The sequence below is a fragment of the Rhinatrema bivittatum genome, chromosome 3 (assembly GCF_901001135.1).
Source record: "Rhinatrema bivittatum chromosome 3, aRhiBiv1.1, whole genome shotgun sequence".
NCBI lineage: Eukaryota > Metazoa > Chordata > Amphibia > Gymnophiona > Rhinatrematidae > Rhinatrema > Rhinatrema bivittatum.
Window position 1 is genome coordinate 247688269 of NC_042617.1, and position 16543 is coordinate 247704811.

The 16543-nt window shown below is 42.8% G+C and overlaps 2 protein-coding genes across 4 annotated transcripts in view; one reads left to right on the forward strand and one right to left on the reverse strand.

Moving 5' to 3' along the window:
* GPATCH11 (G-patch domain containing 11) overlaps positions 1-16543 on the reverse strand; it is a 1168394-nt gene that overhangs the window by 236797 nt on the left and 915054 nt on the right. The gene's annotated exons all lie outside the window — the stretch shown is intronic.
* CNKSR3 (CNKSR family member 3) overlaps positions 1-16543 on the forward strand; it is a 226850-nt gene that overhangs the window by 130440 nt on the left and 79867 nt on the right. For all 3 annotated transcript variants that reach the window (XM_029594414.1, XM_029594413.1, XM_029594412.1), the window contains 2 exons: positions 6863-7065; positions 7748-7835. In XM_029594414.1, the coding sequence (XP_029450274.1) occupies positions 6878-7065; positions 7748-7835 (276 nt within the window). In that variant the 5' untranslated portion in view covers positions 6863-6877. The remainder of the gene's footprint in view (positions 1-6862; positions 7066-7747; positions 7836-16543) is intronic.

Genomic DNA, 16543 nt, shown 5'->3' on the forward strand with positions numbered 1-16543 from the left:
ACTTATTCAGAATGTAGACATTAAATAGAAAAAGCAACCCCAGTAGGAAGTTTATTTTTGGAAGTAATTTGTATTTGTAGGAACCTCAAAAATAGCTGACTGCCACAGAGCAGCGTACGGTCAAATATAGTCCTCTAAGTCAAAACGCTTCAGTTAGCATAAAGTATATTGGGGCAATGACTGATTTTGGTACCGTGGGAGGCGAGTCATCGTCTTGGTGAGTGATTTCTTTGTAGATTCATTGAAATCAATGTACCTTCCAGTCAATAGCAACGCACAGTCAGACAGCTGGGCAAGCAAAACATCCAACAGCAGTAAATATTAGTGCAGACTAGGGGTGTACATCGATAAAACGTTGCTTTCTTTCGTTTTCACCCTTTTCATTATTTTTCTTTTTTTTTTTTTTTTTTTTTTTAAATTTTACTTTAGTGCTCTGAATCGGGTACTGGGGGATGGGAGGGTGCTGTCATGGGGGGAAGTTTTGGGGGGCTGGGGAGAAGGGGAGACTTCAGTTTATATTTAGTGGGTAGGGGGGGATGGGCTTGGCGGCATTGTTTGCTATTTATTTTAAACATATGAAGGGGTTGGAGGGACTCCTGCCAGTGGGTGGGGTTGAGACTTGTGGTGGTGGGGATAATTGGGCTGAGAGCCCTGCGACTTGGTTTTCTTTTCATAATAAAGGAGCGCTGCTTACCCGGATGTCTTTCGACTATATCTGGATGTAGCAAGTTATGTGACCACACAGGGCCGGATAACGTTAGCCTGCTCTGAAGCAGGTCTAAAGTTATCTGCTAACTAGCCAGTTATAGTTTAAAATCAGCTAAGTTAGCCAGATAACGTAACTCCTCTGTGAAATGCCTCCGGAATACCTCTTTATTTTTATCCAGCTAGATTTTAGCCAGATAATGATTTTTCAGCTAAAATCTAACCGGATAAGGGGCAGAGGATTCAAAACCTTGCCATCTAAATGGCTTTTGAATATTGACCTCTCAATATAAAATTTGTAGGAATTTATGTGCCTTCATTTATATTGTGTACACATTTATTTACATTATTTATTACAATATAGGCCGGATTTTAAAAGGGTTACGCACATAAGGTAAGCTAAACGGCTCTGCATCCATATGGAGACGTTTGCAAGATACTTTGTCAACAATCTTGGAAGCTGACATTGACCTCGCTATGGATTTTGCTCTTCTCCATAATTTGGACAGTTTAGAGGGATCGTCAGATCAACTATTGTGCCTGCAAGCCTGTATAGCTCTCAGGATGGAGATGGCTAGTACGTGGCGCAACCCACTGGGACCACAATTTTCGGCAGTTCTGCGACGACTGGACCGGGTATGCACCTTGTACAAGATTACGGCGTATAAACGACAAAAGCCTTCCAGGTTTCATCAAATTTGGGACCCATACTTGCAATGGCGAGGAACTGGAGATCATTAGGCTCAAGTGAGAGGGACATTGGAACTCTGTGCTTCCTGCACTTCTTTTTGGCATCTTTTTCTTTTTCTTATTTCTTATTTCTTTTGGCATCTTAACCTCGTTGGTGGGAGGGGGGGAGGGAGGGGAAGGGGCTTAAGGCTGTACTATATGGTGATGTTACATTATGATACTGTTGTTGCATATTGTTCTTCTTTTCTTTTACGCCAATAAAATATAAATATTAAAAAAATAAAACGGCTCTGCGCGCGCCGAGCCTATTTTGCATAGGCTCGGCGGCGCGCGCAAGCCCCGGGACGCGCGTAAGTCCCGGGGCTTGCAAAAAGGGGCGGTCAGGGGCGTGGCCAGGGGGCGTGGTGTCGGCTCGGGGGCATGTTCGGGGGCGTGTGGGTGGTCCGGGGGCGTGGCCGAGTGCCCCGACACAGCGGCCTGTGTCGGGGCCTGACGCGCCAGCGCACGTAAGTTACTACTGCCCGGAGGCAGTTCTTGCCTGGTGAGCGAACAAAAATACGCGCGCGCGCTCTTTTTTAAAATGTACCCATAACTGTGTTAAACATAGAAACATAACAGCAGAAAAAGATCTTATAGCCCACCCATTATAATTCTTATTACTTCCTTAGAGATCTCCTGTATTTATCACATGCTTTCTTGAATTTAAATACTGTTTTTGTCTCCACCACTTCCACTGGGAGGCTGTTCCCCACATCTACCACTCTCTCTGTAAAGAAATATATCCTAAGATTGCTCCTCTCATGACCCCTCATTCTAGATCCTCCTTTCCATTGAAAAAGGCTCACCTCCTGTTCATTGAAACCTTTGAGATATTTGAATGTCTCTTATCATATCTCCCCTTCTTGCATTTCCTCCATGGTGTACATGTTTAGATCTTTGTCTATCCTCAAATGCTTTAAAACGAAGACCACTGACCATTTCGGTAGCTACCCTCTGGACAATTTGACACACAAGTTAATTTACCAGTTTTGTTATTTATTTTAACTCAGGGTAGTTTAACACTAGATCTTTTTTTTTTTTTTTTTTTTTTTTTAAGAATTAGTTTTAACACACATGATTCACAAAAAATGTAATTAAGCTTTTGAACTGCTAAGAGATGGTTGCATGTCTCTGTTTATCCTTGCTGTAACTTTTCTTCTGTGCTCAATGGATGGGATTTATGCTCAAGCTCCATTATATAGTGACTTTCAAGCTTGGCATCTAAGAATTGGATGATGAATGTGGAGTGTGTTGACTCCCCTGCATTAAGAGAAAGTAGGCACATACATTTCTTTTGAAAATTGTCCATAGATACAAAGTACCCGCAGACTTGACATCTGCCTTTTGGGTGGGTGAAATGTCAATGGTAAATGCAAACTATGAAGATAACTTTTAAAAAACTCTGCATGGCCCCAAATATATGCTTATATGGCCACATGAAGATCTACTACAATATTTTATAACCTGCATGTATACGGTATATTCAGATTATTAAAAAAAGTGTACGTTTGATTATGCACGAATACGTTCAATGCATTGAAAGCAAATACCTTTCCTACCTATACTTTATGCACGAAAACAAATATAACTTGCTCACCTAAAACCCTGATTTATATGTGGAAGTCGGTATATTTTAAAACATGTACACATAATTAAAGTCACCAGTTTGCTTATATCTCAACAAGTTCATCCATTCCTTCTCCAGGTGATCAAGAGCCTCCTAGTTCTTCACCCTGAATTCCCCTTAACTGATAGCAGACAACAGATGAATCTGATGTCAGCTGCACTAGATAAGTAGAAGGTGTAAAATTACACAAATAAGTCTCCTAATGTATTCTCGTAAATCTCTTATAAAATAGCAGCTTACGTGTATTCCTCTTGGCCCCTCCCCAGAATGCACAGGTAAATGTGCGTGTGAAACCAAAAAACATGCATGTGCTTCTGATGTTTATAAAATAGCTTATACACAAGTACAAGCTACTTATGCACGTATATACTAATTTCATGTGAGTAATCCTTTGAAAATTAACTCATATGCATGTTCTGTTTCTCAGCCGACCTAAATTCGCCTCTGTTTGGCTAAGAGTGCACATGCTATGGGAGATGATACATACTTTTAGCCAGATTGAGGGAGGGGTTTTTCAGATGACCAATTTCAGACCCTGGGAAATAACTTTGAAAATTGCCCTTGTTAGGTGGGAGAATATACAGATTCCCTGCATGAGTAATTTGCAGTGGAACTCAGTTGATATTTCAGAGTTTGATTCAAAACTCTTTGTGTAGCTAGAACTGGATACTTTGAATTTTGTAATATTATCTTATTGGCGCAATGGATAATTCTGTTTCATTTCCCAGCAGTCATGATATGTGGGCAGTAGTGCTCAGCAAGTGTAATTGAGACTAGTAATTTTAAACCAGAAGGGATCAAATTACAGTCCATTCCCAAGAGATACAGTAGGTGTTCTTCCTGAAGTGGAAGTGAGCATAATTTCAGAAATAGTCAAACCTGAGTGGCAAAATACAGGAAATGCTAGGGTCTCCTGCAAAAAAAAACAAAACAAAAAACAAGAGATCCATTATTTATACCACTTAGGCTACATACAACAGAAAAAAATATATTTTTTGAGACCTTTCCTCTATGTTGATAAGAAAACTAGGCAAAAATATGTTTTGTATTTTATCAAATACCCATTCAAACTTTGTCAGGCCTAGACATTTCCTAAAATATACTGAAAATCTAAAATGCATTAGCTTCTTACTGTTTTGTGTTTCATTAAAGCTCTAGTGCATTTTGCTTCTTATAACTGTAGAACTAGGGGGACATAATATGAAGCTCCGAGAGGGTAGACTCAGGAAAAACATCAGGCAGTATTTCTTCATGGACGGGTGGCGGAAGCATAGATTGCCTTCCTGGAAGTGGTAATGAAGACAAGAACAGCAATGGAATTCAAAATGGCTTGGGATAAGCATAGAGGATCTCTAATGGCTAAAGTATGGAAATGAAGAAAGGGGGTAACCACCGCCTTGTCATTACTTCGCCAACTTCAGATCATCAGGCACTATCACCCGAGCTCTCTTTCCTGATCCATGCACATTAGTTTTTCATCCCCTATCACATAGAGCAACCTTTGGATTTCTGCACCCCAAAAGCATCTCTCTGCATTTCTTGGCATTGAATCCCAGCTACCAAACGTTTGACCACTCTTCTAGCCTTCTTTAATCACTTTTCATTCCCTCTACTCCCTCAGGCATGTCCACTCTGTTGCAGATCTTCATGTCATCTGCAAAAAGACAAACTCCTTCTAACCCTTCTGCTATGTCGTTTACAGTGATACCAGAACCAGCCCCAGAACTGATCCTTGAGGCACTCCACTTATCACTATTCTCTCCTCAGCGTAGGTTCCATTCACCACCACGCCCTGATGTCTGTCAGTCAACCAATTTGTAATCTATTTTACCATAATGGGATCCACTCCCAGGCTTCTCATTTTGTTCATGAGCCTCCCATGTGGAACACTATCAAACGTTTGGCTGAAATACAAATAATTCGCCTCAAGTGCTCATTCTTAATCTAGTTCTCTTATTGTCCAATCAAAAGAATCAATCAGGTTCATCTGGCATAACCTTCCTCTGTTAAAACCATGTTGCCTTGGATCCTGCAACCGATTGGATTGTAGATATTTGACTATCCTTTCAGCAGTGTCTCCATTAATTTGCCCACCTCTGACGTGAGGCTAACCAGCCTGTAGTTTCCATCCTCATCTCTGCTCCCGCTTTTGTGAAGGGGGATTACCCCATCCTTCTCCAATCTTGCACCATCACAACCATTTCCAAAGACTATTGAATACCGTTTTTTTTCACTCCTGACCATATGCACCTAACCATAAGACGCACCTAGGATTCAGAGGGGAGAAATTAAAAAAAAAAAAAAGAAGGTGTACTAAACCGGCTCTGTTCCTGGGCGTCTGTGCGTCTTATGGAGCAAATTAGGGGTGTGCATACATTTTCTTTTGTCCCCATTTCATTTTTGGGTCTGGGGAGGGCCATTTCGGTCCACTCCCTGGATCAGAAAACTTTTATCCTGCTTTTTGTCTGGAAAAAAAACCCAAAACAAAACCCCACCCCAACCCTTTAAATTTAATTAACTACAACCCCCCACCCTACTGACCCCCCCCCCCAAGACTTGCCAAAAGTCCCTGGTGGTCCAGCGGGGGTCCAGGAGCGATCTGCTCTTGGGCTGTTAGCTGCCAGTAATCAAAATGGCACTGTTGGCCCTTTGCCCTTTGCCCTTACTATGTCACAGGGGCTACCGGTGCCATTGGTCACTTTTTTTTTTTTTTTTACTGTTTACTGTTTTTCCTTACTATCAGGCCGATACAGTAAAAGTCGCGGGAGAGCAGGTAGGGCGCACAGGCCACTCTCCTCTGCGCGCGATTCAATAAAAAAAATATTCAAATTAGGGCCCACGGTAAAAAGAGGCGCTAGGGATACTAGTGCATCTCTAGCGCCTCTTTCTTGACAGGAGCGGGGGCTGTCAGTGAGTTTGACAGCCGACGCTCAATTTTGCCGGCGTCAGTTCTCAAACCCGCTGACAGCCACGGGTTCGGAAACCGGACACCGGCAAATTTGAGCATCTGGTATTCAACCTGCAAGCAGCGGGCCAATTTTACATTTATTTTTAATTATTTTCAACTTTTGGGACCTCCGACTTAATATCGCCATGATATTAAGTCGGAGAGTGTACAGAAAAGCAGTTTTTACTGCTTTTCTGTGCACTTTCTCGGTGCCGGCAGAAATTAACGCCTACCTTTGGGTAGGCGCTAATTTCTGAATGTAAAATGTGCGGCTTGGCTAATAGGAATAGCTAATAGGGCCATCAACATGCATTTGCATGTTGCGGGCGCTATTAGTTTCGTGGGGGTTGGACGTGCATTTTCGACGCGCTATTACCCCTTACTGAATAAGGGGTAAAGCTAGCATGTTGAAAACGCGCGTCCAAACGCGGGTTAACAGTGCGCTCCACCGGAGTGCACTGTACTGTATCGGCCTGATTGTAAGCAATGATCAGGGACTCTGCTTTTGAGGAGATATGTTATTCATCAACAATAGGAGTAAAAGTAATATTAGGGCAGTGTAACTGAGAGACTCAATGGCTGTTTCCTGTCTGAAGTTATAATAACCAGTAAGCCAGTGGAACCCCCATTGAACTTTCTCAGTCTGAGAGCACACAGGGCAAGTGAATGAATTGTTTTCAGAGGGCAGCCTTCCCGTATTGCCTCCCATGATTGTCTAATTGCTTCCCAGTATCTCACAAAACCATGAAAAATGTGATGCAAGACTATTGTTTTTCTCCGCTGTTGCAGTGCAAGACATGTCTGACTTTTTCACCGGGTTGCCTTTTTTTGTTTTGTTTTTGTCATTTTTGCAGAATTATGGCCTAGAAATGGACAACATGAAAAACCTGGTTCTTAAATTGCGCGCTTCCTCCAGCAACCTGCAGAATTACATTGGCAGCCGGAGGAAGAGTGCCAGCTACGATGGGAATACCTCACGCAAACCCCCCAATGAATTCCTCACCTCAGTAGTGGAGCTGATCGGTGCTGCTAAGGCATTGTTAGCTTGGCTAGACAGGTAAAACAAAAATATGTAAATATATAAATGTTTCCTTTCGCTCCTTCTCTGCTTAATGGCCACCTCCTCCCCCTTAGTGGGTGGCTTACATGTGGCGAGGTGGATTAGGTGGTACCATCTACGACTTTGCCGTTCTCCTGCCTTTCCACTCTGCTAAAAACTGTACTGCAACCCTGCGCCGGGTAAACATTTTGAGAAAAGAGAACTGGTGGCAAGGGAGTGGGGGAAAAGGAGGATTGCTTTGAATTTGGCAAAAAATCTGGGGCCGATGCAATAATCTTCGCGGAAAGCGGGCGCTGCCCTTTCAGCGCCCGCTTTCGTAACGCACGCATGGCGCCTTGCAATATATAAATTAGGGGGTCGTGCTGAGCGCACTGTATTGCATCGGCCCCTCTGTTAGATGGGAGCCTTCTTGTAAACCTTGTCAGTTTTAGCCTAGGGTGGGTTGTTCTCCAGGATATTTGTAAAACTGGTTGGCGCTGAAAGCATGTTTTATTCTCTTCTTATTTCTGCGGCTGCTTCTCAGCCTAAGCTTTTGTCAGTGATCTACGGCAGGAAGCACTCCTGTAATGAACCAAGCTTTGCTTCGGCCACCTGACCTGCGACTGCATTAAATTTATGCGCTCTGCCTGCCAACAGTGTCTTCTCTTGTTCAAGGAGGATTTTGTTTTGGGGTTTTCAGGACACCATTTACAGGGATCACTGACTTCTCAGCAACAAAGAACAAAATCATTCAGCTCTGCTTGGATTTGACAACTACAGTTCAGCAGGTCTGTGTATATATTTTTTTTTTCCTATCTTGAGCGCTCTCGCTGCACCCTCCTTTCCCCCTGTTGCCAAGAAACACAAACTTGTATCAGTTGAAGTATGCGGTTTCCTAACGAGGGAGTGGGGATGGGAGTTTTGCGTCTTTATACATTTTAACTAGCATCAAAAGTCAGGCTGCATGCATTTGTGCTGGAGCAAAAAAAAAAAACCAAACTAAAACTTCCTGTGGGGCTGCATGTTAACAGTACACAGAAAAGGGTGAGATAAGATGGCAGTTCCTTGCCTAGTTATTTTCTCTGTTGTGGATCAGGTGAACAAACCAGTTCTGGTCTAAACTGATGAAGTCTTGCTCCGTTCTAGCCCTTCGAGGGTGTCTTTCTCCACTGGATGGAAAGCCAAATATTGCTTTCTGCTTTATGGCTGCTTTTAACCATAGACGTTTCACCGTAGCCAGATTCAGAGAGGGTGCTGGGGAAACAGAGGCTGGTTGTGGGCAATGGACTTGCAGTTGAGTCGTTCAGTTCCTAAAACAGCATGCTGTGAATGGACAAAGAAGTATTTGACTTCTTTCTAAACACACTGTGCCTTTCCTTGTTCCTCTGCATGTGACTAACTACAGGTGACCTGGAAGGAAAGCTTAAATATGTTATATCAAGGACTGCAGTAGGGTAACAATCCACATTAGGATCCCCTGGATACTTCCAGGCAATCCCGACTGGCCACTGTAGGAGACAGGATGCTGGCTCGATGGGCCATTGATCTGACCTAGCAGGCATAGCTTAACAATGTGATAGACACCTGTCTTCTGGACATGTTTAAATTCTAGCAGTTAAAAAATTGGTACCTGTATGCATTTTGCATAAAAACACTGTAGTAACAAAGGGGCAGATTTTAAAAGGTACGTGCGCGGCGTACATTTGTGCGCACTACCCGGCGCGCACAAATGTACGCCCGATTTTATAACATGCGCGCATGTTATAAAATCAGGGGTCGGCGCGCGCAAGGGAGTGCACACTAGTGCACCTTGCGCGCGCCGAGCCCTCGGGGGGACCAGCTGGCTTTCCCCGTTCTCCCATCCCCACCTTCCCCTACCTGTCCCGCCACCCAGCCCAAAAAAAACCCCCGTACCTTTATCTCACAAGTTACGCCTGATCCCCCAGCACAGCGGCCGTCTGGAGACCTCTAGCCACGCCCTTGCCCTGCCCCCAGACTGCCACGCCCACGCCCCACCCCTTTTTGCAAGCCCCGGGACTTACACGCATCCCGGGGCTTTATGCTCGTCGCCGGGTCTTTTGAAAATAGGCCCGGCGCGCGTAACCCCCCTACGCGTGTAAATCCTTGAAAATCTGCCCCATAGTGAATAGGAGCAGATAAGGACCAGTTGACCCATCCGGTTTGGCCAGTTATCTTTTTCTCTGGTTCTCTAACATTGGTTGTGAATACAAAAAGAATGAAAGTACAAATAAAAACATACTTTAAAATGCCTGTATGCATATGCCAGAAGTCTGAACAGTAAGATTGGTGAGTTATAATATATGGCATTATACGAGGATATAGACATTGTAGGCATTTCAGAGATGTGTTGAAAAGAAGATAATGGGATACTTTGATACCAGGTATAAATGATATTGTCGTGATAGGGCAGAGCAAATTGGTGGAGAGGTGCCACTATAAAGGATAGCATAGAGTCAAGCATAATAAAAATCCTGCAGTGTGGAATCCACATGGATAGAAATTTTGTGTGTGTCAAGTAAAAGTATAGCAGTGGGTGTATACTATTGGCCACCTGGCCAAAATGAAGTAACAGACTTTGAAATTCTAGCTGAAATTTAAAAAGCAAATAAATTTGGCAACAAATAATTATAATGGGAGATTTCATTTACCCCAGTATTTACTGTTTCAATGTCTCATTGGGACATGCTAGAGGGTTAAGTTTCTACATACCATAAATGACTGCTTCATGGAGCAGCTGGCCCTAGAATCGACAAGAGGGGCAGCTGCTTTAGAGCTAGTCCTCAATAAAATGCACGACCTGGTACGAGGGTTACTGTGACGGGGCCACTATGCAAAAGCAATCATAATGCATTCAAATTTGACATAATCATTGGAAGGAGGACCTTACGTAATATTACCACAGTAGCATATGACTTTAAAAAAGGAGACTGTCACTTAATTTTCCTACTTTGCAGGTCCCGGAATCCCTTCTGTACTTACGTGGCTACACTGCCAAATTTACTTATGGGGGCTCACATCCCATTAATAGCAGATAGAGGTCGTCATGGCCCATTACCTTATAGTAAGCATGTTAGTGTTAATATGCCTATAGGGGCTCTTCATTGCCACCTGATTGACTGTGACCAGCATACTGTTGGTTTACATCAGCAATCTACTCAGCTTTTACTGCTACTAATAAATGGACAAATCATTCATAAAAAGATCCCAGTGTTTATAGGCTTGATAAGGGATAAGGCTTCCAATATATTTTATTCAACTCAGTCTTGGCTGCTTACCTCAGATACTGTGCTTTTGAATCATTTGTGACTCCCTAATTACGTGGTGTTCTGTAAGCCTCAAATTAAGAAGAAGGGAGGTGATCTGTTAGTTATAATCAAATCATCTTTGCAGCTGTCATTGACACAAACAGAAGACATTTCTCCACTGGAGCTATTATTCCTTACTTCTCCATTAAGCTGGAGCCTCCTATGCTCCACCCAGGTTTCTATCTGCTAATCTATCTGTCTTTATTGATTGCCTCCTTTCCATAAAGGCTGATGTTAAAAACAGCATTGTTTTAGGTCATTTTAATCTTCACGTAGGTCAGTGGTTCTCAACCTTTTTCCCATCGTGACACACCTGACAGACCACGCTCACATGTGTGACACACTGCTCATTACAATTTACAGTGGAAATAAAAAATAAAGGTCCATTATTATTTTTATTGTTAAGAATAACACAAGGAAAAGATACATATTCTGTCTGAACAGAAATTGCATAAATAGTAAAAATCTCACACCAAAACAGCACAAATTTCCAGCACTTAACAGTAACCACCTTACCTAAGAAAAGGCAACACTGAAAATATTACACCAGGCCTTAAGACACCAATACATCTCCTATTAGGAAAACGGACCAAGTCAGGCTGCTATAGAGCCCTACACAGAAACTACACGCCAGCAGAAAACCTCACCTGAATCACATGTGCTGACCCTCACCTAACAAAGAATAAAGAGACCAAAACACATAACTAAAAGCATGCAGATGAAAACTGAACTGGAAGCCGCAACAAGCCAGAGTCTCTGTATGCAATGCAACAAAGGAAAAAAAGAAACATCACCCATCCTTATAAAACAAATCAAGAAATATAAAATCAATAGCAGCAAAACCATACTAACAAAAAGAACAGATTATTTCAAAACAGCGGATAAATGGAATATCTAATAATTAAAAACTCATATCAAAAATTTCTAGATACCAATAAAATATTTCAAAATAGCAGAAATAAAGACTCAGTAATGAAAAATAATAAGGATACAAAAATGTTTTTGCTCTGCATACCTGGGAACATTTGATATCCAGGTGCCCTGAGATTGTTTTGAATTAGCAGGAGGGATGGTTTGCTTACAACTTTCTCCTCTCTCTCTCTCACATGCTCACATATACATGTGCTTTTTCTCTCTCACTTATATAGGCTCTTAATTACACATTTACACACATGCTGTCTATCTTTTCAGGCTTACACACACAGGCTTTCAATCACACACATATATGCTGTCTTTTTCTCTCACACACAGACTCTCATTCACATGCTTACAAACATGCTCTCTCTTTCTCTCATTTACACACAGGCTCTCAATTACATACTCACATGCTCCCTCACCTAAACCAGCTCTCAGTCACACACAGACACACATGCTCTCTCTTTCTCTCATTTACACACAGGCTCTCAATTACATACTCACATGCTCCCTCACCTAAACCAGCTCTCAATCACACACAGACACACATGCTCTCTCTTTCTCTCATTTACACATAGGCTCTCAATTACATACTCACATGCTCCCTCACCTAAAGCAGCTCTCAGTCACACACAGACACACATGCTCTCTCTTTCTCTCATTTACACACAGGCTCTCAATTACATACTCACATGCTCCCTCACCTAAAGCAGCTCTCAGTCACACACAGACACACATGTTCTCTCTTTCTCTCATTTACACACAGGCTCTCAATTACATACTCACATGCTCCCTCACCTAAAGCAGCTCTCAGTCACACACAGATACACATGCTCTCTCTTTCTCTCATTTACACACAGGCTCTCAATTACATACTCACATGCTCCCTCACCTAAACCAGCTTTCAGTCACACACAGACACACATGCTCTCTCTTTCTCTCATTTACACACAGGCTCTCAATTACATACTCACATGCTCCCTCACCTAAACCAGCTCTCAGTCACACACAGACACACATGCTCTCTCTTTCTCTCATTTACACACAGGCTCTCAATTACATACTCACATGCTCCCTCACCTAAACCAGCTCTCAGTCACACACAGACACACATGCTCTCTCTTTCTCTCATTTACACACAGGCTCTCAATTACATACTCACATGCTCCCTCACCTAAACCAGCTTTCAATCTCACACATGCTCTGTCATTCTCTCACTTTCACACATGCTCTCAATGACATACTCACATACTCACTCACCTAAACCAGCTCTCAGTCACACACAGACACACATGCTCTCTCTTTCTCTCATGTACACATAGGCTCTCAGCCGTATGAATTGTTTAAAATTGTGCCCTCTCTTACCAACACTCCTGTGTAGAACTTTCTCCCATCTCTGCTTGCCACTTGTGAGAAGTTTGCCTCCTTTTTCCTCACAAAGATGTCTAGGATTATGAATACATTCTCCATCTCTCCATTATTACCTTCTCTGCAGATTTCAGCACTACCAAATTCGTCTGTGCCTCAGTGTGCTTTTGCCTAATGGATTGAATTTTCCCTTACCTTCTCGATTGAGGTGTTTTCTGTCCTAAATAGGGTGAAGGACAGTCACTGGCCTTTAACTTTTGCTCCTTGGCCCTAAAAATGCTATGTTCTTACATTGGAGGTTTTATAGTTAGCCTAAGAAATGCTTCTCTTTCTGAAGGTCTTCTCTCAGTTGCATTCAATTCTGTAGTTTTGTGTCCTTTATTAAAAAAAAAAAAGCAAATTCTGATTTCCCAGGCAACTACCATCCCATCTCATCTCTACCTTGACTGACAAAAGTAATTGAAAAGAAGGTGCGTACTCAGTTGCAAGATTATATTGAGACCAATAAGCTTCTTGACAACTTTCAATTCGGATTCCGCCCACTCCATAAGAACACTCCTATTGAGCAGTTTAGATTACATTCATCATAGTTTTGACAGTGGCACCCAATTCATTCTTGTTTTATTAGACATCTCTTCTACTTTCGATAACAGTAAGTAATTCACAGGCATACTGCTTTCTCGTCTAAGAACCTTGGGGGTAGATTTTATAAATTTACGCGTGCATGTACTTTTGTTCGCGCACCAGGCGCGAACAAAAGTACGCTCCCTCCGAGGCTCCCTCCGAGGCTCCCTCCGAGGCCGCTCCGATTTCGGAGCGGCCTACCTAACCCACCCCCCCAGCCCTATCTAGACCCCCCCCCCACCTTTATCAGAAAAGTTACTACTGCCTTCGGTCAGTAGTAACTTATGCGCGCCAGCGAGGCAGGCCCCAACACAGGCCGCTGTGTCGGGGCACTCGGCCACGCCCCCGGACCACCCACATGCCCCCCGGACCCGCCCCCGATCCCTAACCGCGCCCCCTGGCCATGCCCCCAACCGCCCCTTTTTGCAAGCCCCGGGACTTACGTGCGTCCCGGGGCTTGCGCGTGCCACCGAGTCTATGCAAAATAGGCTTGGCGCGCGCAGGGGGGGTTTGGGGTAGGTTTTCGGGGGGTACGCGCATACCCCTTTGAAAATCTACCCCTTGGGGATTTCATCCACTGTTCACACCTGGTTTGCTTCTTTTGTGGCTGACTGCTCGCTTTGAGTCATAATCAGCAATAATACTTCTGATTTATATCTGCTACTCAGTGGTGTGCCTCAAGGTTCTTCACTCTCTGCAACTTTATTTAATATCTATTTACATCCTCTGTGCTCAATTTTGGTGCATTTAGACATTTATTTTTAAGTTATATGCAGATGATACATAGTTCTTTTACAAAATCTCTTCCTCTCTTGAGTTTGCACTTAAGAAATTGTCCTTTTTTTAATCTCAGATTAATACTTGGTTCATGGCCAATAAACTGGCATTGAATTTCAGCAAAACTGAAATTATGTTATCATGGGCTCCGCTAACTAATATTCTTTCAAGCTTTACATATAATGATTGTTCTATTCCCATTAGATCACATGTCCATGACCTTGTAATATTGGTGGACTCATCCTTGTCACTACGACCCCGACCCCACGTAAATGCTGTAATTCAGTCATCATACTTTAAGTTACGTCTTTTGCATTCTGTTAGCGCTTTTCTCGGACACTCGGACATTTGTACAGTCACCCAATCAATTGTGCTCTCTTCCTTTGACTACTGCAATGTGCTGTTAATAGGCCTGCCACAGTCCCACTTAAAGGCTTAATCTCTGGCTCTTCTTTGAGGGAACATATTATGCCCACTCTGATTAATCTTCACTGACTACCTATAATGTGGAGGGTAAGACTTAAGATCCTCACTTTTATATTTAAATCCCTTCATAATCTGGCACTCCTTGATTTCAGTCTGCAATCCAACATTATGCCCTGAAACGGTCCTTCTGCTCTTCTTCAAAACATTTATTTATTTATTTATTTATTTATTTAGGGTTTTTATATACCGGCATTCGAGAACGCAGTCCCATCATGCTGGTTCACATTAAAACAAGTGTGCATCGTAAACAAAACTAAAACAATGGTGCGGAAAAAAGGCAGTTACAAATAACAGGGAGATTAGAACTTGGCAGAGAGAGAAGAGAAAGGACAGGTTATTAATTCAAACATGTAACGATAGTGTAAAATAATATAAAATTCAAACAAGAAGGTTAGTCATGGTGTATGTGAAGGTAAGGATTGGCGTGGAAGGTAGATCAGTTTGAGTCCGGGAATGCTTGTGTGAATATCCATGTCTTTAGTCTTTTTTTGAAGGTTGAGATGCATGTTTCAAGTCTGAGGTTTGAAGGGATAGAGTTCCATAACGGTGGAATGGCTGTAGAGAATGCCCGATCTCTTAGTGTGATGTGTCTGGTAGATTTGGACGGTGGTACCTGTAGCGATCCTTTGTATGCATCTCTTGTTGGTCTTGTTGAATTATGTAGTTGGAGAGGGATCTGTATGTCGATGGGAGCCAGTAGGTGGATATTTTTGTATGTGGTAAGGATGGCCTTGTAAATAATTCTAAAGTGTATAGGTAACCAATGGAGGCTCTTTAGGATGGGGGTTATGTGATCCCTTCTCCTGGAGTTTGTCAGTATTCGTGCAGCTGTATTTTGTACCATCTGAAGCGGTTTAGTATAAGAAGCGGGAAGACCAAGTAGGATGGTGTTACAATAGTCTAATTTTGAAAAAATGATTGCTTGCAGGATGGTTCTGAAATCTTGGGCATGGAAAAGAGGTCTAATTCTTTTCAGCACCTGTAGTTGGTAGAAACAGTCTTTGGTTGTTTTGTTAATGGTGGCTTTGAAATTCAGGCGATTCTCAATTAGGACTCCTAGGTCTCTCACTTGTGTGATTGTTGGTGTGTCTTGTGTTGGTGAAAAGGTGCTGTTCTCAGAGGTGATGAGCAGGAGTTCAGTTTTGCCGGAATTTAGTACCAGGTTTAGGCTGGTGAGGAGGAGTTGAATTTTTTGAAGGCATGTGTTCCAGAAAGTCAGCGTTTTTGCAAGGGAATCCTTAATGGGGATCAGGACCTGGATATCATCAGCGTACAGGAAATGTTTGAGGTTGAGGTCGGTAAGAAGTTGGCATAATGGTATGAGGTAAATATTAAATAGAGTAGGAGACAGGGAAGAGCCCTGTGGGACTCCTACTGATGAAGTGTGTTGTGAGGATTCTTTGTTCTGTAATTTGACCTTGTATCTTCTGTTGCTGAGAAATGATATGAACCAGGAGAGTGCTGTGCCTGTGATACCCAAGGAGGCTAGCTGGTTGATGAGCAGGGAATGGTTAACGGTGTCAAAGGCTGACGAAAGGTCCAGTAGGATCAGTAGGAAGCTTGTCCTTTATCAAGGCCCAGGATGAGGTAATCTGTTAAGGAGATGAGGAGGGACTCCGTGCTAAGTGTTTTGCGGAATCCGTATTGTGATGGGAATAGGAGGTTGTTTTCTTCTATGTAGTTTGAGAGTCGGGTGTTCACCAATTTCTCCATGATCTTGGCTATGAAGGGGAGGTTGGCGATCGGTCGGTAGTTGTTTGGGTCATTAGGATCTAGGTTTGGTTTCTTGAGTAGAGGTTTGAGTGAGGCCAATTTGAGGTCATCTGGGTAAGATCCTTGAGTTATTGAGCAATTTATTATGTCTGACAGGGATTTTGAGATAGAGTCTGGAATTGATAGGAGCAGTTTCGAAGGGATGTGATCTGATGGGTGAGAGGATGGTTTCATTTTCCGTAGAGTATCTTGGATCTCGATGGAGGAGGTGAGTTCCAGTTCAGCTA